The sequence below is a fragment of the Glandiceps talaboti genome, chromosome 7 (assembly GCF_964340395.1).
Source record: "Glandiceps talaboti chromosome 7, keGlaTala1.1, whole genome shotgun sequence".
Lineage (NCBI taxonomy): Eukaryota > Metazoa > Hemichordata > Enteropneusta > Spengelidae > Glandiceps > Glandiceps talaboti.
Window position 1 is genome coordinate 21796669 of NC_135555.1, and position 21844 is coordinate 21818512.

The 21844-nt window shown below is 36.6% G+C and overlaps 1 protein-coding gene across 2 annotated transcripts in view; it reads left to right on the forward strand.

The window, feature by feature from the left end:
- Positions 1-21606, forward strand: part of LOC144437226 (NACHT domain- and WD repeat-containing protein 1-like) — a 43664-nt gene extending 22058 nt beyond the window's left edge. For both annotated transcript variants that reach the window (XM_078126123.1, XM_078126124.1), the window contains 10 exons: positions 1193-1599; positions 4845-5047; positions 7217-7529; positions 9998-10393; positions 13187-13527; positions 14159-14365; positions 14838-16604; positions 17073-17257; positions 17672-17796; positions 18017-21606. In XM_078126123.1, coding sequence (XP_077982249.1) covers positions 1193-1599; positions 4845-5047; positions 7217-7529; positions 9998-10393; positions 13187-13527; positions 14159-14365; positions 14838-16604; positions 17073-17257; positions 17672-17796; positions 18017-18225 — 4153 coding nt within the window. In that variant the 3' untranslated portion in view covers positions 18226-21606. The remainder of the gene's footprint in view (positions 1-1192; positions 1600-4844; positions 5048-7216; positions 7530-9997; positions 10394-13186; positions 13528-14158; positions 14366-14837; positions 16605-17072; positions 17258-17671; positions 17797-18016) is intronic.
- Positions 21607-21844: the final 238 nt, after the last annotated feature.

The window sequence follows — 21844 nt, forward strand, 5'->3', positions numbered from 1 at the left end:
AATCATAAAACATGTGTAAAGTGAGATAATATCTTTGTTGAAAAATCTACGGTGGAAACTCACCCATATATCACTTTGCTTTGTAATAAAAAAAATATTTTTGAGTAATTTTGTTTGACTTGTGTATATCAATGTCATCAACAACATGTTCTACGGCATGCTGTGAAATTTAGAGAAAATTTATGAAAAATAATAATGTGATCTTTGTGTGGCTTTGAAATACTGTAAACCTACTATATCAAATACAGATACATTAAAGTGTGTGTGAGACACACCCATAATTGATATATACCCGTATCCTTTATCTTATTTGTAATAAAGAACCACTTTGATAATTTGGTTTGTCAGGTTTTGGTATAAATGTCATTCAGTCATGAATACCAAGGTGTGGAAAATTAGGTTGAAAACATAACTGTATTGATAGATTTACAATGTTTCATGTACATTAATTGGTCTAGTTCTTATACAGTATTATTACCATTTACTACACTGGCATCCAGACTACAAACAGTAACATGTAGTGATGTACATGTACATGTGCATAGGCATTGCATCGCCACAATTGCACTACCCACATATTTTTCTTGATATCTTTTTCAAAAGTGCAACAAGTAAATTTGCATATGCATGTATGATACAGTGGCAGTTTTGAGCTTTTATACATGGACATGCCTTGTACTGTATGTATATTGTATATAGCTTAAATTTTGCATATTTTGAACTACCTGGGATGTATGTAAAAAGATGGATTGGGGTGAATGTGTGATAGAACTCTCAATTACAAACAATATGAATATTGATGAACTTGAAATGGAACTTGTTTAATACATATATAAAAATCTGGATTGTCATGAAATCAGAGAAAAGAATCCACCATTCTTTATTATGGCCTCTTAGGAAAACCCTTCTCTAAAACATTCTGTTTAGGGAAACACTTCTCCAAGGCCCTCTTTTTAGGGAAACCTTCCTCTAAGACCCACTTTTTAGGGAAACCCTTCTCCAAAGCCCTCTTTTTAGGGAAACCTTCCTCTAAGACCGTCTTTTTAGGGAAATCGTTTTCCAAGACCTTCCACATGTATTACAGCAGGGTGCAGTCCTTCCAGGGTAAAAGTGGGACTGTATCCTGCTGTACTCGTAAATCATTTCTGCTACATCTTCCATTATCTCACAAAACTCTTCTTATTTCTTGCAGTATGGGAAATCGTCAGAGTCAGTCCGCTGATGACAAAGACAACCCTAAGAAACAACGGAAAGATAAGGGACGGCCGAGTGCAGCATCATCCAGTAGTGTAGCTGTGCACGTAGAAGACAAACCAATTCCATCTCAAGGCAGTAGTCCATCAGAAGCTAACACAGCAGGCCAACCACCTACACAGTCCACTGTACAATCCTCCCCTCCCTCTTCCTCCCCTCCTCCAACATCAGTCCCTGCTTCTAAACCTTACTCGCCACCTCCCCCATCTGGACCAAGTGAACCACCATTGCCAAAGTTAGCAAATCTTAGACCAGATGTAAAACAGTTACTCTTAGGAGATGTAACACAAGTGAAATGTTCACTGAAGTCAAGAACAATTAGTATATTTGTCAGTGCATGTCTAGGTAAGTGATTTCTTGCTATCTTGTGAAATGTGTACTCTAGTTTCATGTGTTTGTGATTTACAGAATTAGTTTAATGAGGAAAATCAGGTAAAATTTATATGAGTTCATGTACATACTGTTCTGTCAATGGTAACTGTTATGTTTTGGGAAATATTAGACCAGTTGGTATACTTGCTCAATATATGCATGCGAAATAAGAAACTGATAACTGATATTTCTGGTTGTGTTTTCAGCCATTTTCTATTTTCGTAGTAATATTTGCTTATGGTGACCCAGACTCAGTTGTAGTCAATATTAAACAGGGTAACCCCACTCCTCTCTCTCTCTCTCTCTCTCTCTCTCTCTCTCTCTCTCTCTCTCTCTCTCTCTCTCTCTCTCTCTCTCTCTCTCTCTCTCTCTCTCTCTCTCTCTCTCTCTCTCTCTCTCTCTCTCTCTCTCTCTCTCTCTCTCTCTCTCTCTCTCTCTCTCTCTCTCTCTCTCTCTCTCTCTCTCTCTCTCTCTCTCTCTCTCTCTCTCTCTCTCTCTCTCTCTCTCTCTCTCGATCTCTCTCTCTCTCTCTCTCTCTCTCTCTCTCTCTCTCTCTCTCTCTCTCTCTCTCTCTCTCTCTCTCTCTCTCTCTCTCTCTCTTCTCTCTCTCTCTTTCTCTCTCCCCCCTCCCCTCTCTCTAGATACAGTATATGATGTGCATGCATTGTCTGGGGTGGGTTCTGGAAATTATACCCACATAAAACCTGGAGAAGTAAATTTTTGTAGGATATTACTAAATTACCAACTACAAAGTTGATTGACTTTAAATCTACAAAATTCAAAAATTCACTCTTTGTGATTTTGTTCATTCCATGTCTCAGGTTTTCATCATGTATATCCTGATAATAATTGCCTTCCATAGCATTACAAATTACCATTAGTAAATACTTAACCCATTATGCCAAGACTTTTACCATCTGTACACTGTACTAAAAGGGGAAACGGCAATGAGGGACCTAGTGTTAATGATTCTGTGTAGACAGTGATGTACAGTGTGGTCTGTGGATTGAGGTCACACTGCCCCCAATGTGATAATCATCTTGTAGTTCTTTAGTTTCCGTGTTTTCCATGGCCAGAGGTCAAGATAAAAACTCAACTGTGTTAATCACATATAAATACAGTACTGAATACGCAATAGTTGAGTTGTAAAGCACCACAATAGAATACTGATTAAAATCTAGATATTATCACCACTATGGCACTAGGAAACTTTACGTTTTTTTGCAGTCTTTAGCTAGTTCTCCAAGACACAATTGAACTGATAAGGTTCAGTAGTGCTATGCACATGGCAAAGTGTCTGTCTGTGTGTGTGTGTGTGTGTGTGTGTGTGTGTGTGTGTGTGTGTGTGTGTGTGTGTGTGTGTGTGTGTGTGTGTGTGTGTGTGCGTGTGTGTGTAAACAACTTAAAGTAAAAAACCACCGGACCGATTGCCATGATATTTGGTGGGTGTATTACCTTGGGTGTCTAGTTGGGAAATTGTTCAAATCAAAATGATCTTACCACCGATGTGTGATTTTGGTCAAAAAATGTGATTTTGGTCAAAAAACTTGGTCTGAAATTTGGTGGGAACATTCTTAAGGGTGTTAAGATTAAGAATTGTTCACGACATGATGATTCCATCAGTGATATGCAAATTAGGGCTAAAAATGTGTCTTTTTGGTAAAAAATCTTTAATTCCAAAACTACTGAGCAGATTGGACTGAAATTTAATGGAGGTGCATCTGGAGGTGTATAGATGAAGAAGTATTAAGCATATTATGAAATGCAAATTAAGTATAAAAAATGTGAAAAACTTATATCTCAAAAAGTACTTGGGCAATGAGACTGAAACCTGGTAAGATGTTTTCAGAAGTGTTGTTCTGCAGATTTTCATCAAAAGATTTTGACAAAATTGGCCCTGGCAACCATGACCACACCCTTAGCAACAACCAAATGGTAGTATATTTTGGTTAAATAGCATCTGATAGGCAAGTGAGTAAACATTCAAAAAAATGTATGCAAATGTCCCTAGCAACCATGACCATGCCCATACCAACAGTCAAACGCTGGTATATTTCACCAAGATAACAACAGGGATTCATAGACAAGTGAACCAACATTCAAAAAGTGTTTGAAAATATGCCTAGCAACAAGACCACACCCATGGCAACAGCCAAATGATCACAGATATTGCAAAGATAACAGGCATTAATAGACAATTGAATAAACATTCAAGAAATATATGTAAATGTGCCTAGCAACAAGACCATGCCCATAGCAACAGCCAAATGATCACATATTGCAAAGATAACGGGTAAATAGACAAATGAACATACATTCAAAAAATGTATGCAAATATACCTAGCAACAAGACCACGCCCATAGCAACATCCATATGATCACTTATATTGCAAAGATAACATTAGGGATTCATAGATAAGTGAACAAACATTCAAAAAATGTATGCAGATATGTCTAGCAACATGACCACACCCATACAGGGTTGGATAGGCAACTGGATAATCATTCAGCAAATAAACACCTATACCTAGCATGGATCAGCATGTGGGTAAACATTTTTTAAAAACTGTACAGTTGTGCGACAATGCCATTGGCGCTATTTTTACAGCTTGCCAGACTGGTACATTGTGTTTATGTACAACTTGACGTTTTAGTCACTACTTGTTTTTTGTGTTTTCTTTTGTTGTTCAATGAAATATAAAGTGAAAATAAGTCTGGAGCTAAAATTTCTAAAACTTGTAGGTTTACAGTACCTGTTATGATTCAGATATCTCTTCTATTGATAGTTAAAATAACGTTTGATATATCGTGGTACCAGTTTGTCTGCAGATAAGAGACAGGTTTTTTTGTTGTTTTGTTAAAATGATGAAGAATGGATTTTCTATACATATATTATGAGTCACTGCTTACCCTAGGAAAACAAAGATCAAATTGTGGTGTACCGCAAAAAATTGCTGTGTGTCAGAGGTGAATCAAAATGGCCTAGAGGGGACATTGTTATATACATGTACATACATAGCAGTCAGTTATCCTTTGAAACAAATTGGCACCCCTCAAAAAAAAGAAGAAGTTTATTTCGTTATTTGCCTTGACTGATTATAAAATAAAAGTGTTTATTTATTGTATCAGTGAACCTAAAAAATTATGAAAAACATTGATAAATTATACCTACATGTATTTACATTTTAATAAAGATTCATGGTTCATTATTGTTTCAGACTCTGAACTGGAGCGTAGTGTACTGATGGAAAGAGTGTTTCCCAAACTTCAAAGGCATTGCAATGAACAAGGATATGAACTTCAGTTCATTGACCTCCACTGGGGTCAAAGGTCAGAAGATATGGATGACCACTCTCTCTTAGATTATAGTCTTTATGAATTAAAAGAATGCCAAAAGAAATCTTTAGGACCAAATTTCCTGGTAAGTACATTAATTTGATAGATTCTAATTAAATAACTTGTCATATGCAAATGTCAAAAATATGCAAATTATGGAATTTTCCTTAGATATTGTGTGGCAAGGATTTATACTGATTTCTGCTTGTGGTGTTGTGTGTGTACAGAGAATTTTTTGTAGCATAGAATATTATGGTATCCCCTGTGGTCATGTTTATGTGTCTGTGTTATGCAGCATAATGAAATTTGGCTGAATTCAGAAAATTCTTTAAAAATATAAACTCAATTCATGTTTATAAGTACATTGATACTGTTTCACATTAGTATATGTATTGTGAATGTGCATATCGATGTTGGAAATTGTCAGATTTCAACACACATCCATATATATACATTTATATGTACTCGCATACATGCACAGACATCAGACAAACACTAGCGACACACACATCTACGCACTCACTTCCACATTTACACAGCTATACACACACGATTACATATATCTATACACACACACAGCTCACAGAAAGACTCCCATCCTTTCCACACACACACACACACACACATACATACACACACATACACACACAAATCAGTAAATTCTTTTATAGATGGGAATAGTGACAGGTTTGAAATATTGTACATTTAGTCATTTTGAAATATGGTATATGTCAAATTTCCAAATTTCATGCATGAAGTGAGTGTGTAGATCTGTGTGCAAGTATATGTAAGATGTCTGTGCATATGTGTGAGTAAATATAAATGTGTATATATGGATGTATGTTAAAATATGACAATTCAAATTCTGAGGTCGATATGCACAATATGTTGTCATAAAACACATACGAAAACTGGACAGTCTCAACAAAGCTCCACTCAAAAAGATTTCCAAAACTTCCGACTTGCTTTCACCCTTATAACAGCATTTGGTCTACAAATGTCATTGATTTGAAATGTTCTACACAAATGATAATTGTGAAGACACGGAGCATCTTTGTATCTCTGTAGACTGTGTATTATTACATATATTGCATGTCTGTGACTGGGTGATGTTAGCCAGAGAGAATAACGTGACCTTCCATATATTAAATACTGCCATTTGATTGACGTCATTCAGGGTACTGTGACGTCCTTCCCCATCTTTTGTTTCATAGACATCACATTGTATGCCATTGTAGGAAACCTACACCATGCCTCCAAGCCGTACATGTACAACATTGATTCTTTTTTAGTCAGTCAAGAGATTTCTTCTTTTCTATCTTAAATTCCGTGTTCACCATAAAATGTCAAATTTCATGGCAGCTTTAGAAAAAAATTATGTTTATAAATGTATGAATGGAAGACATTGTAAAAAAATGCTAGAAATATGTTTGAGTGAAATACAAGTAGGGTGATTTATACATTGTGTGTGTGTGTGTGTGTGTGTGTGTGTGTGTGTGTGTGTGTGTGTGTGTATGTATACGTATGTATGTACATGTATGTATCGTGTGTGTGTGTGAATGTATATATGTATGTATGTATGTATGTATGTATGTATGTATGTATGTATGTATGTATGTATGTATGTATCGTGTGTGTATGTATGTATGTATGTATGTATGTATGTATGTATGTATGTATTGTGTGTGTGTGTATGTATGTATGTATGTATGTATGTATGTATCGTGTGTGTGTGTATGTATGTATGTATGTATGTATCGTGTGTGTGTGTGTGTGTATATGTATACGTATGTATGTACATGTATGTATGTATGTATGTATGTATGTATCGTGTGTGTGTGAATGTATATATGTATGTATGTATGTATGTATGTATGTATGTATGTATGTATGTATGTATGTATGTATGTATATATCGTGTGTGTATGTATGTATGTATGTATGTATGTATGTATGTATTGTGTGTGTGTGTGTGTATGTATGTATGTATGTATGTATGTATGTATGTATGTATGTATGTATGTATCGTGTGTGTGTATGTATGTATGTATGTATGTATCGTGTGTGTGTGTGTGTGTGTGTGTGTGTGTGTGTGTGTGTCAAGTAAGCTTATTTTACAGATACATGTATTAATAAAAAGAAAGCATGGCATCAAAAGAGAAATGAAAGTTATGTCTGATTATTAAACATTGACTCTATCTTAAAAAATGAAAATTCTTATGCTGCAATGTCAAATTATTATGTTGTATTGCAGAGTCTCCTTAACCAGAAATATAACTGCCAGTGTCCGCGGCAAATTCTGGCAAGTGCGTTTGAAAAACTGCAAGGCTCTCTAACAGATAGCAGTGAGAAGCAACTTATGGATGAGTGGTACAGGCGAGATGATAATAGTATTCCACCCATGTATGTATTGCAACCAGTGAGTGGTCAGATCAAGAAATACAAAGATACTAACAAAGATGTAAGGTTGACTGCAGAAGCTGAATGGAATAGTATTCAGGAGAGGATCATTAAAATACTTGTTAATGCCTGGAGTCCACAGGAACAAGAAAGGTACCTGTGTTCAAGTAAGTATATATTACATCTTGGAAATGGAAATTCAAAATGTTGCTATTTTAATACTGTGCTCAAGGAAACTTGAGTCCAGATTCCAACATAGCATTGAATCAGTTCTAAAGAGAGATCTAGAGATTCAATGAAGGATAGCACTAGACTAAGAAAACTCAAACCAGTTCTCAGTTAAAATCATCTTATTAAAAAATATTGACGTCAAGACCGTGGAGAGAAAAAAACTACACTTGTATGGTGTAGACTATAATGTGATGTCAAGACCGTGGAGAAAAAACTACACATGTATGGTGTAGACTATAGTGTGATTTGATACTCACAGCAGGCCTACATGTCAATGTAATAATAAACGAGTTTCATGTATGTCTGTAATAACATATAAAAATAAGAAAAGTGTCTCAAATAGGACCATGTCACTTCAATATAAACTGTAATGTGGTGCCACTCTTTGCCATATTTCCATACTAATACCAGGATTACCATGGCAATGAGTAGAAAACGAGAAATCTGGTAACATTAGCCAAGTTCATATACATATTAAAACTCTGTTTTTAAGTTGGACACCTTGCAACAGTGGACCATCGTGTCAATGGGGTAAAATGTCTTACAATGGATTGTATGTGTACATCTTGGAAGGAATTCTACCAAAAGAAATGAAACCATACAAGAAAGATTGACTTTTTGGTACCAGTCTTCAGTTTGATTCTGAATAATTCAATTCATTCGAGATAGAAGTCAAGTGAAAAACTCTATTTCTAATACTTGGAAAAGTGTGATTTGTCATGAACAAAATTGATATTACTAAATAAAAAACATTATTTCAAGTGTACTTCCATGCATATTGTATGCATGTAACTACCAATGTAATGCTATTCATAGTGTGGGGTTGTTGTTGTTGTTGTTGTTGTTGTTTTTTTTTCAAATGAGTAGTCTAGTCCCTGTACGGTATCATTACAATGTACACCACTAATGAGTCATTTATGGTTGTCATGACACAAAATGTCCGCTGTACCCGTAGTTACAGATAGTGAATACACTGGACTTGTCCGCTGTACCATAGTTACAGATAGTGAATACACTGGACTTGTCCGCTGTACCATAATTACAGATAGTGAATACACTGGACTTGTCTGCTGTACCATAGTTACAGATAGTGAATACACTGGACTTGTCTGCTGTACCATAGTTACAGATAGTGAATACACTGGACTTGTCCACTGTACCATAGTTACAGATAGTGAATACACTGGACTTGTCCACTGTACCATAGTTACAGATAGTGAATACACTGGACTTGTCTGCTGTACCATAGTTACAGATAGTGAATACATCACTGACTTACAGTGATATGGGAAGCAAGGAATGGTTATCAAGTATATTCAGTCGTTAAAGAGCCATGTTTCAATCCTGGGTCATCACATTAGTGTTAGCTTAATCAGGGATTACAAAAATCGTTCTTTTGTTCTGGACCAAAATCTCTGCCAAACAATTGTTTTTCACTCCTAGCTTTTCATCCTAATCCAAAGTGTACCTTTAAAACAACCTGCAGTATTTCAATCATTTGAATAATTGCCTTGGTTTAGGTTCTTATGTATATTTTTCAAGTGTCTCGAAAGTATTATTTGATTGGTATGGTTATCATTGAAATGGTATAAATTAATGAGTCACGCTGTCTCAGTGTCTGTGAGTGAAAGATGAAGAGCAGTAATTGACAAGCAGAGCAGTAAGTGTATGTACTTTGACGTCATACAGTGTCTCATACTGTCCTTGGTTGTGAACCTCTTGATTAGATTAGCTTTGACAATGCCACTAATGATGTCACAACATACATAGTCACTATCAGCCCAGCTGTGTATCTCGAACCCCTGTCTAGATTCTAATTTACATATATGTAAGCCAGAATAACTTAGGGGTCAGTAGTTGTATACATATAGGCACGGTTACATGTCTGTCTGTCTGTCTGTCTGTCTGTCTGTCTGTCTGTGTGTGGATGGTTATATGTGAACAAAATTGCAGGGCCAGTTAAAAATTTTGTGTTGTAAGTCACAACTGAACTGGGGTTCATTAGTGCTGTAGGCCTGACAGTGTGCATCTGTGTTTGTATATGTGTGTGTGCATGTATCTGTATCTCTGAAGGAATGAGTGCTGAATGTAAGTCAACTAGACTACTGTGCTGATTACAATATTTGATGAAGATATTATTATTGTCAGACCAAGCTTATATAAATTACATTAAACAATTTCTTGTCCACCCAAAGATGAAAACATAGCCTAGATCAAACAATTGTATGGTGTAATAATGTATATATATATAATCATGTTTATAGTATAGCAAAGTCTTAGCAGGGGTGTTTGGTCGAAAAGATATTGACCATAAAATGATCGTAAATATCCCTCTCAGATTACATTTTGATGATTAACTCATATTGACAAAATTCAAATTGTGTTTGTCTGTATTGTCTCACAGTAATGGAAATGGAAATAGAAGAAGGACCTCTGAGTTCAGACTCTCCAACTGATGCCGTAATGTGGAGTCGACGTGTCTTCAAAGACATCGAGTCCCACACCGGCGATTCTACCATCCGATGTTACATCGACACAACGGGAGATAACAACGAGATTGACGAGAACATGCAGGAAAGACTAAACCAATTAAAAAACCGATTAGGTAGCAAGATTAATGAGGGTAATATCCTCAAGTTTGATATCTCTTGGAGCAAGAATGGAGTGGACCCAGAAGGCATCTCAGAACATGCACAGTACATTGATAGTCTGTGCAGTCAAAGTGAAGCCATGCTGAAAGCACTGATAGATAAAACAGTCTGTGAAGTACAAACATTAGAAGATGAAACTCCTGTCAAAAGTAAGTGTTTTCTCGTCACCTTTATCCAGTAATCATTTATGTCTTGTTAATTTGTTGTAAGTTTTTGAGTGTATTTGTTTTTAGACCAACTAAAATAGAAATCACTAGTGCTATAGTCATGGTAATGTGTGTGTGTGTGTGTGTGTGTGTGTGTGTGTGTGTGTGTGTGTGTGTGTGTGTGTGTGTGTGTGTGTGTGTGTGTGTGTGTGTGTGTGTGTGTGTGTGTGTGTCTGTCTGTCTGTCTGTCTGTCTGTCCATGTCTGTCTGTCTGTCTGTCTGTCTGTCTGTCTGTCTGTGTGTGTGTGTATGTATGTATGTATGTATGTATGTATGTATGTATGTGTGTGTGTGTGTGTGTGTGTGTGTGTATGTATGTATGTATGTATGTATGTATGTATGTATGTATGTATGTATGTATGTATGTATGTATCTGCCTGCCAGCCTGTCTGTTTGTAAGTGTGTATATGGAGGGAGGAGGGATGTGAACTGCAAGATCAAAGGTCTGTGGATAATAAATGAACAAATGTACTATCGACAATGCAATTGACAATTTTTGATATTATTTTATCAGGATGCAATGTTTCTCCCAATGAGAATGACAGCTGTACTTGAATAATGTGTGTTTAGGAAGTTTACTTATACAAGTAAGACTTTCAGCCGTTTGATGTCTAAATTCTATAATTTTTCACTGGAATGAATCACCAGGCACATATTAGAATTCAATATCTCCCCATCTCTATCTCTCTCTGTCATTCTTTGAACCCCCATCACATGCCCCTATCGCTGCCTGAATGTAAAACAAGTTGCAAATTGGTGTTACAGTCTAAGACTCTTTCTACATAGGGAAATTGGCTCATAAAATGGAATGGTTGATATGCCTGACTAGTCAACCCTGATTTAGGAAATTGTCATCTTATGCCTTGTCAATTTCTTACGGATGAAATCATCTGTGAAGTCTGCTTGCCAGTTCTAAGTCTATGCATTTATTATTTAATCTACCATTTCCTGTGTCCATAAAAAGGTATTTTGAATGTGTGGTATGATTTGTGTAAAATCTCAAAACACATACCCATCCTCCAATCCCTTCTGTATCTCCTTCTCCCTGACTGACTGACTCTGTCTCTGTCTCTCTCTGTCTCTCTCTTCTCGCTGTCTGTCTGTCTGTCTGTCTGTCTGTCTGTCTGTCTGTCTGTCTGTCTGTCTGTCTGTCTGTCTGTCTGTCTGTCTGTCTGTCTGTCTGTCTGTCTGTCTGTCTGTCTGTCTGTCTGTCTCTCTGTCTATCTGTCTGTCTGTCTGTCTGTCTGTCTGTCTCTGTCTCTGTCTCTCACTCTCTCTTTCTCTCTCTCTCCTGTTGTTAAAAAATAGATAACCCTTGTCGCCTCTTTGTTCTGTTAGTTTATTTGACATGCCAAATCTACTTGCTATCACATCTAGATAAACAACCTTTATACATAGACTAAGACAAATGATAGATAACTCTTCAAGAAATCACAATTCATGGTTATGTATGAACCCAAATTACAATCCTGGGCATGTCCTGTCACCTTCATTTATCTGTGTATTTCCCCAATGGGATATGTAAGAAGGGGCATTTGCATTGTTAGTGGCAATCATGTGATTGCCAAGTCATCGTACACCTCCATGAAACTATCAAAGGAGAGCCAGCAACGGAATGCTGACACCCAAGGGATTGCTAGATAATACACTCTATTCAGTTGTCTAGGATAGGAAAGAAAATTACATCATTAAAATTGAATAGGTTGCTTAGACTTATCTCTGTCTACTCACTTCTCAGAAATGAGGCCAGGGGGTTAAAATTGATGGTGATCAGTCAGTGTCCACATGGATGTACATTTTTCTAGTCACAATTAATATTGGAAGAGAGGAGTGGTTTGTAGGAAAGGGGTGGGGATAGAATAGAATAGAAGAGATGTCCTCTCAAATTGATGGCCATCAGTCAGTGCCCACACAAGTAGGCTTTGCTCATGTTATCAGATTTAATTTTAAAAGTCAGGGAGGGTTGGAAGAAGGGAAGGGGAGATGATATCTCGAAATTAATATTCCCAATTTGAACTGTTGATTAACCTTCAGTATGAGTACATTGTTTATGGCAACAAACTAAAATTTTGATACAGTAGCCTCTAGACAAATTTTAGCATATTTTATGAAAAGATTATCTTTGAATTTGAATTTCAGAATCAATTGATATCTCTCAGTGTCACCATATTCAACCCTGTTAACTATTATACAACAAGCTTTGAATTCTAACAGTTTATTTTCAGTGCCTGGGTCACAGAAACACATGGCAATGAATCTGTGTATAAAAGTCATTTTGTTAGTTTTAGGGATTGGGGGTTTGGTCAGGCAATAGACATGGTAAAGTGTTTGTCTGGTTGGTTGGTTGGTTGGTCGGTTGGTTGGTTGGTTGGTTGGTTGGGTGTGTGTGTGTGTGTGTGTGTGTGTGTGTGTGTGTGTGTGTGTGTGTGTGTGTGTGTGTGTGTGTGTGTGTGTGTGTGTGTGTGTGTGTGTGTGTGTGTGTGTGTGTGTGTGTGTGTGTGTGTGTGTGTGTGTGTGTGTGTGTGTGTGCGTGAACACAAGTCATAACCTGCTGGTATGGTTGCAATGATACTTGGTACCACCCTCATGGGTAGTGATGTTCCTTTGGTATCTAATTAGGAATTTGTTTTAATTTTCAGTTTTTCTCCAACAGAAATATATAAGAAGACCTTCAGCGGTATAAACTCAGTTACTTAATTAAATTCTAACCCTGTTCTGTTTTATTTCCATCAACAGAAATCCATGAGCGTCTATACAGTGAACTGCAACAGCATAGCAAACACTGCCAAGAACTCTGTCAAACATTCCAAGGTAGACAAGAACTACTGTCCCAAGTAGAGAAGTACCTCAGTAGTGATGCCAGACATCCCCTCATCATCCATGGACACACTGGATGTGGTAAAACAGCATTAATGGCCAAGTCTGCAGCACAGTGTTGTAAGGTGATCAATGACTGTGCATGCATTGTACGTTTTGTAGGAGCAACTGTTGAAACATACTCTCTAGGACAACTACTCAGGAGCATATGTGAACAAGTAGCATATCTTTATGGACATCATATCTCTGTTGGCTCAAAGGTAAGTACAATACATGTACAATACAATACAATGCAGTGAAATACAATACTGTACAATACAATGCAGTGAAATACAATACAATACAGTGAAATACAATACAATACAATACAGTGAAATACAATACAATACAATAGAATGCAGTGAAATACAATACAATACAGTGAAATACAATACAATACCGTGAAATACAATACAATACAGTGAAATACAATACAATACAATACAATACAGTGAAATACAATACAATACAATACAATAGAATGACAAATAAGTACAAAAGTCGGTACAATACAAAACAATAGAATGAAATATAGTACAAGTCAGTACAGAACAATACAATACAGTAGAAGTCAGTACAATGCAATGATGTAATACAATACATGTCTACAATGCACTGAAATACATGTCTACAATGCACTGAAATACATGTCTACAATGCAAAGAAATACAATACAGTACAAGTCAGTGATACAATAAGGAATGATATATTTTGAAAAATTGAAAACAATACATATATCAATGTAACAATACATTGCAGTACAGTACAATACAATACAATGCAAGTCACAGCAGTATAGTACAATGAATACTGATTTTCAAAATCAAATTTCTCTCTTACTTCAAATTGCAGGGGGCTGACAAACTGAGGAAAGAATTGCCAAAGATTTTAAAGAAAGTGCAAGCAAAACGCCCTCTAGTGATGATAATTGATGGAATAGATGAAGTGAAGTCATCAGACTATAATGAGTTAGATTGGATTCCTAAATCCTTGCCTCCACATGTCAAGATGATTCTATCCACATCAAGTGACAACTCTCCGGGATTTAATTCACTGAAGGTAAGTTGTTGGGATGAACAAATGATGGCATCAAGTATTAGGTATTATCAATCCATAACAAGTGATAACCTTATGTTATAAAAATCTTGATTATATATCAATCATATTTAGTGAATTACATTACAATGAAGTCAATCTGTCCCTGTACAGTCGTATTTCTGATTATGCAAATGCTTGTTTCATTCAAACCAGACTCAGAGGTTTACTTTAGGAATGATTTGCTTGCATTAGAAGCGTTCCATTTGTTTGTCACTACACAGCCATATCTCATGACATGCTATGGCTGATTTCATTCAAACCTGCTACAAAGATGATGACAATACTATAGGAGCCATATTTGGCTTTGTTTCACCCATTTTATCAATTTAGACTGAATGGCAGCTATTATTGCAGATTTCAACATTTACCTGAGTGTGGTTGTAAAATCTGTCTGGTGACTAACTGTAGTGATCTGTGTGTTTCTATTTTACAGTCGTATCTTACCGATTCATCATGCTTCTTGGAGGTGCCAAAGATGAGTTCAAAAGAAGCAACAGCTATGTGTGAGGAAATCCTGAAATCTAACATAAGGACGCTGTCAGCAGGCCAGAAGAAAACACTGCACGATGCAATAAACCAAAGTCCATTGCCTCTTTATGTGCAATTAGCTACTCACATAGCAAGTCAATGGCACAGTTACAATATTAGCAACGAGACTGTACTTACCAAGAACCTCAAAGATGAAATCTCTGCCTACCTGGTGCACTTAGAGAGGCGTTTTGGGGTGAACACAGTCAAGCACACATTGTGTTATTTGACCGTTGCAAAGCATGGTCTTTCAGATACAGAAATGTTGGATTTATTATCATGTGATGATCTTCTTTTAGATGAATATTTCATTTATAGACGATTGTCTGTCAGAAGAGCACCCACCATTTTGTGGACACAAATTAAAAAGGAGCTCGCTCCTTTCCTAACAGAGCACATTGTACATGGACGTTCTCTGAGAACTTGGTCACATAGGGCTTTCACCGATGCAGTCTCTGAAAAGTATCTCTCCTCAAAGAATCAGAAAGGGAAATTTCATGAATGTCTTGCCGATTATTTCCAAGGTAGGTGGGGAGGAGATAAGAAGAAGCCATGCTTGTCTAACGAGGAAGGCATCGAGGTGCTGATGGATAGACACATACAACCACAGCCAGTGAAATTTGAAAAACTTTATAATTCTAGAAAACTAGATGAACTTCCTTACCATGTCTTTCATAGTGGTGATCACAAGAGATTTATCAATGATTACATTTGGAATGTTAACTGGATGTGCAACAAACTAGACGGCACTGACGTCTCACAAATGCTCGACGACGTTGCGCTGGCACGAAGAGCTGAACCCAACAACGCTGATTTGGACATGCTACAGAAGGTGCTACAGTTGTCTGCCTATGCGTTGTACTGTGATGGAACCCAAATGTTTGCTCAGTTTCACATCAGGCTTCGGAGTGCCTTGGAAGGCAAAGATTCACAGCAGTACCCCAGGATGAAAAAGATCTGCAAGCTGACACAAAATCCACCCATACCTAACTTCCTGCCGTCCGGGGAGTCACTTCTGGAAGTTGTTGATCTGGGTGATGTAGATAACGACAACCAAGACGAAGACACGCCACCGAAAACAAATCCAAAAGCCATCTTGAATGGAATGTACCGAATGAAAGGGAACTGTACCCACATGGTGTCAATATCAACCAACAAGGGCGAGATCAAAGTGTGGGACTTTGAAACTCAAACAGCTGTTAGGACGTTAATGGGTATCGATCAGCCAAGAGATATTCGCATGATCGACGATTATAGAGTCGTTGTTTTGTGTAATCGCGAACTAAAGATCTACAATTTAGATACGGGAACGTTTGAAACTACTCTGAAGGGTATTATGAATCTCCAAATGCCATACTACGGTATACAAGATGCTGACCATGTGGTTGCACTAGCAAGGAACCGGATGTACGTCAACATTATCAACTTCAGCAGTGGTGAGGTCGAGTCAACCTTCAAAGTCGGCGAAGACAGGTTCCTGAACAGCCTCCTTGTGAGCGAGAACGGCGAGAGATGCGTGTGTGGTGATGAAACACAGAAACCAAGTCCGTTATTGGTGTGGGATTTGAATGCCAGGAAATTAATCCATGATTTCCGAATTGCACAACATGAATTTAAACCAGAGATGTCTGCTATCAGTAAAGATGGTAACTATGTGGTGTCTGTCATCAAGGTAGGATATTTCTACTAGTACAACATGTCAAGTCTTTCCTTAAAAACGGAATACCACTCCAGAAATCAAAGTCATTTTTATAAACTATAGGTTCTGAAGAGTCATTTCATGACTTGACATCACCTACAATTACTTGCGATTTCAGAGAAACATCAAGTTGATCTTGTGCCTTTATAGAGTATCTTTGCTATGAGCAATTGCATCATGGGAGTCAGCAGAAATAATATATTCATGGTTGCACACTGAATATTCATGAGAGATACACTCATGAGTCATGAGTAACAAAGGTATTTTGCATTGTATAGAAGACAGTAATGACAACAGCTTCAAAGAACAAGCTTGTAGTATTAAAACAACAGGAAAATAACTAATACAAAATTGTATAATTTGGAGTACTGTAATCTAAGTCTGCAGACTCTTGAACTTTGACTGTTTGACCCTTGACCTGTTTGTGTATTTTAATTACAGGAACTTGATGACCCTTCACCCAACTTTGTTATTGTGTATGACTTACAAAGTGGTCAGTTGTTCAAGAAATGGAAACCTGTGTCTAATACATGTTGTGTAGCAGTGTCATCAGAGGGTGAATGCATTGTCAATGGTTGTGAGGATAATACCATCTTGGTTTGGAATCTTTCCTCTGGTGCTCTCAAGTGAGTTTTATTGCTGACATGAAAATGATAAAAAGTCATGTATATATATAAGTAGTAGAGTTAAGGTTGTTTGGATGGCGAAGTTAAAGAAAATAAGAGATTCACTACAAAGAAGTAGAATTAACACTTTCAGCTAATTAAAAGGAGGTATTACATGAACCAGACACTGAGTTCATAGTACTACTTTATTTCATAGTTATGGCCATATGAGACACTGAAGTACACAATAACATGGTGTAGGATTCTACCCTGTACAACGTGTACAGGTACAGATATACTTCACAAAGGTGAAATTATCTATAAATAATTAGTCAGAAGTAAAAGACAAGAAAACCAATCAACAATGATTGACTGATTGATCGAAGAATTGGTTGATTGATTGATTTATTGATTGTCTTTGTAATGTTGTTTCAGACATACTCTGAGAGGACACACCCACCCTGTCAATAGAATCTACATGAATGAGAATGGTCAGAGATGTTTGACCTATGACACTAATCAGCAAGACAGAAGTGTTCGACTCTGGGACCTCCGCCAAGGTAAGGTTGCTAACTTTGTTGGAGAAAAGTTATTTATGTAGTTGTTGTTGTTGCAGTGAATGAAAAAATTGAAAGCACAGATACTAGGAATCTGACTTTGACATCATATTTCTTTAAAATGTTTAAACGTGATTGACACCAGACAAAAACAGGAGTAATTAATAACAAAGTCTACTCTAATAATTTTCTAATGACAACTTTCATATTGTTTTTTTCGCAGGTATCTGTTTGGCCACCTTTACTCCTGACGTTCCAGTTACTTGCTGTCAAATCAACGCTGAAGGTGACATCGCTGTCATCGGACTTGAAGGACACGAGAATATCATTACGCTACGACTACGCACCTCTGACTCGGGACCAATTGCTGACACCAAGGCCCATTATGGTGATGTCACACGAAGTGGTCAAGTCTATAACCTTAGGAAATAAGACAATGACAGAGATTTAAACTGATCTATTAATAGAACAGTACAATGTATAGTGTACAGTCAATATTGAAAACAAACCTCTCCTAGGTCGTACTGTTTTACAATCTGATTGTGTTTCCCTATAGATGTCTGTCAACCAAAGTATGCTGGCTTAGTGAGAAAACAGTGACTCGTGTCTGTACAACTGAAATATATATTTAAAAAAAAAGTAACGAAAAAAGAAACAAAGACTTCTTATTTACATGTTTGTGTATCAAACTTGCTGCACTCCAACTTAACACCATCCCTTGTATCGCTTGTGTTGATGTAATGCTGAGTTTCAAAAAAATGGCTGCATCCAATATGGCTGTCACTGACAATCCAAAATGGCTGCATTCAAGATGGCCGCTGATATTCCAAGATGGATGCTGATAAACCAACATTGTTGCATCCGAGAAGGCCACCACTGACTAGCCAATACGGCTTCATTCAAGATTCTTCTGCTCAAAAACTTATCTGCTGGCCAAAAGAGTTTGGGGGAAACTCTCTGAGCCAAGGTGGTTAAATATCAACAATAGTGCACCAGCAGGATAATAACATAGACCAGAATACCAGAATGTATTGCCTAACTATGTGATTTTAGTAGGCAACAAGAAACGTGTAATATCTAAGTCATATCACTCTATCATAATATCTTTTAGCTATCTTGGCTCAGAGGTATTTAGGTAGCATTTCTCCAGACTTTTGGCTGCTGATATAGCATGCACAGTAGAGGATCGAGTAACTGAAACCATATCTAACATGGCTGCATTTAATATGGCCACCACTGGCTGAGTTCACATGCTGACATCCACTATGGCCACCATTGACCATCCAAGATGGCTGCCAAGACCTGGCTGATTGAAAATTGCTGATGCCTTTTCCTTTACCTTGCAAGGAGACATGTAGAAGTTCCTTGCTTCCTTGCATTCACAAATTTGACCTAGACTTTTTATGCTTATTACAGGGTCTTTCAACTTTTTTAAAAACTTCAAGCATTTATCTTAAAATATTGTACATAAGCCTTCTTATTTTATGACTGCATTAGATTACTTTTACCATATTTTATTTGAAGACAAAAGTTCATGTGGTTTTTTTTTTAAATAGAAAAAGACCTTTTGCATCATTGTTACTCTTGTAACATCCAATCACAACAGCTACTTTATAACTTAAAATTGGAAGTATTTGCTGTTTCCATTTCCTAGGATTTCATTTTAAAACAGGGTCTTATTTCAAGATCAACATCGTTTTGTAAATGTTGTAATACATGTATTCAAATACTTCAAATCAAAAACCATCTTCACACATATTTAAACATGGAATATGAGAATTACTTTTACAAAGTGAAATGTTTTTATACATGTGTAATTTTTTTTGATACCAACCAACAGTGTCAATTCTATTGGCTTAATTTGGTCATGTGGTATCATTCTATGGTCATGTGATATCCACGTGACTGTCAAATGATAAGTTTCCATTTGTATACATATATATCCCACCACTGTGTACCTTACGTAAGAATTGGAAAAAAAAGGACAACACGTTATTATTGTAATAGTATCAATCAGTGTGTATTTTAATACCATGTACAATACTGATCTAATTTTATTGGATAGTCTGGTAGTTTCAACGTCAAAAGATTGATTCATAAACAAGTTATCGATGCAAAGAAAACTAGATGAGTTGAAAACAGTGAAATTACTAAGTTATTACATTCCACTTTTCACTGCTTCCACCACAGTTGTTATCATTAACACTTCATAGTTTCAAGGATGCTGCAAAATCTGACACTACATCACCTTCAACCAAACTAAATTGACCTCAGTAGCATAATACTGAAAAAAAAGTAGTTATTTTTTTTTCTGTCTTCATACATATTTATCATTATTTACATATGCCTCACAATTTCTTGTCGTCTGCAGTGTCAGTGCTGACAAGAGTGGAAAAAAGAGAAAGCGGTACCTCCCAGACTTTCATCAAACAGTAATATTTATTTAATAATATATTTCTAAACACCCAGTTACTTTCATTAACAAAAACCTCATGACATTTCAGCATAGAGGGCGCAAGACACCAATTAATGTAGCAGCCCCCTCTTTTAATCTATTTGCCATTGATATGCTGTGTAAAAGACCAGTTCTTGTTTGTATTCCCCAATGCTCTGTTTGACATTAAATTAATATAGCACCCATCTCTGACATAGCATGTTGCTAACATGATATTGCTCCTGTGACCATTTTCAAATTTAGCCATGGTGCAAAAAATGATAAATTGAACTCCTGTAGTCTGATGTTGTTGTTGTTGTTGTTGTTGTTGTTGTTGTTATTATAAATGAAACTACTTCCTGGAGTAATTAGTATAGGGCCTTCTTTATTTATTTGAATCATGAAAATGACTTCTCGCCAGTGTAGTGCACATTTCTGTTCAGTTCTGTTCACACCTGAGACTGTTAAAGATGCCCCTCACACCTCTGTTGTGCTGTAACGATTATGTTAACAAATTGCACTCATACCCATATATAGACATGTCAGTTGTCCTGTGCATGTACAGTAGTCAGTCTGGAATGTGAAAAAAATCACAAACTTTGGTAGAACATGCCCTTAAAAACCTAGATGTTGCACAATAAAGAGCAAATTGTAAATATGTCGGGCTATTTGTGAGAAGTTTTCTACTTTTAACAATAAAATAGCTGCCTGCCTGCCTGCCTGCCTGCCAATTTGTAAATAGATACTTCACCACTATAGAACTGTATACAACTATATGTGTAGTTTTACCTCATTCACTTATTTCGTTTCTGTGTGTAAAACCATAGCAACAGCAGTCCAGTCAAACAAATGACATGCAATCTGATTCTACAATTCCATTTAATTCTGTCAAAATCTCCCAAAACAAAGTCATTCCCTTGGTACACGGTCCTTAATAACATATCTTCATATTTGGTAAATTCTTTGACATTCAAATGTATACTTTATCTCCCTACCCTCCATAAAACTCCCCCTCCCTCCCCCAAAACTCAAATGTCTTTCCAGAATCATGGATTTCTACTGAAGTACATTTCCTGCATAAACCCAAACAATGAGTAAATTTTGTACAAAACTTTCACTAAACAAGGAAGACTTCTCTTTGGCACTTGCCACACAGAAACTAATTGTGTAAAACAGAAATTTGAAAGAAATGGGATTGATAGTTTAATGTTGGTTATTGTAACTTGTATACAACCTAAAACCCAAGACAGAATTTGTACATAGCATTGTGAAACCGATATTAATGATCTGATGATACTGTGTTATGCTGTGACATGTGTGCTTTTTGTAACTTTACACCATTCAGAATCTAGAGGAATAAATTCAATAGCTTCCTATTCAACCCAAGCTTGTTATTTTGTGTACTTTTGTTAAAGAGCTTCAGAGGAGTTATAATTAGAAATGATTCTTCAAGAGTGACAGTAGATAGTCCCTGATGTGTGATATGAATGTTGACTGGTGTGATATGAATGTTGACTGGTGTGATATTAAAGTGGACTTGTGATGTGCATGTTGACTTGTTATGATATGAATGTTGACTGTGATATGAAAGTTAAGTGATGTGATATGACAGTTAAG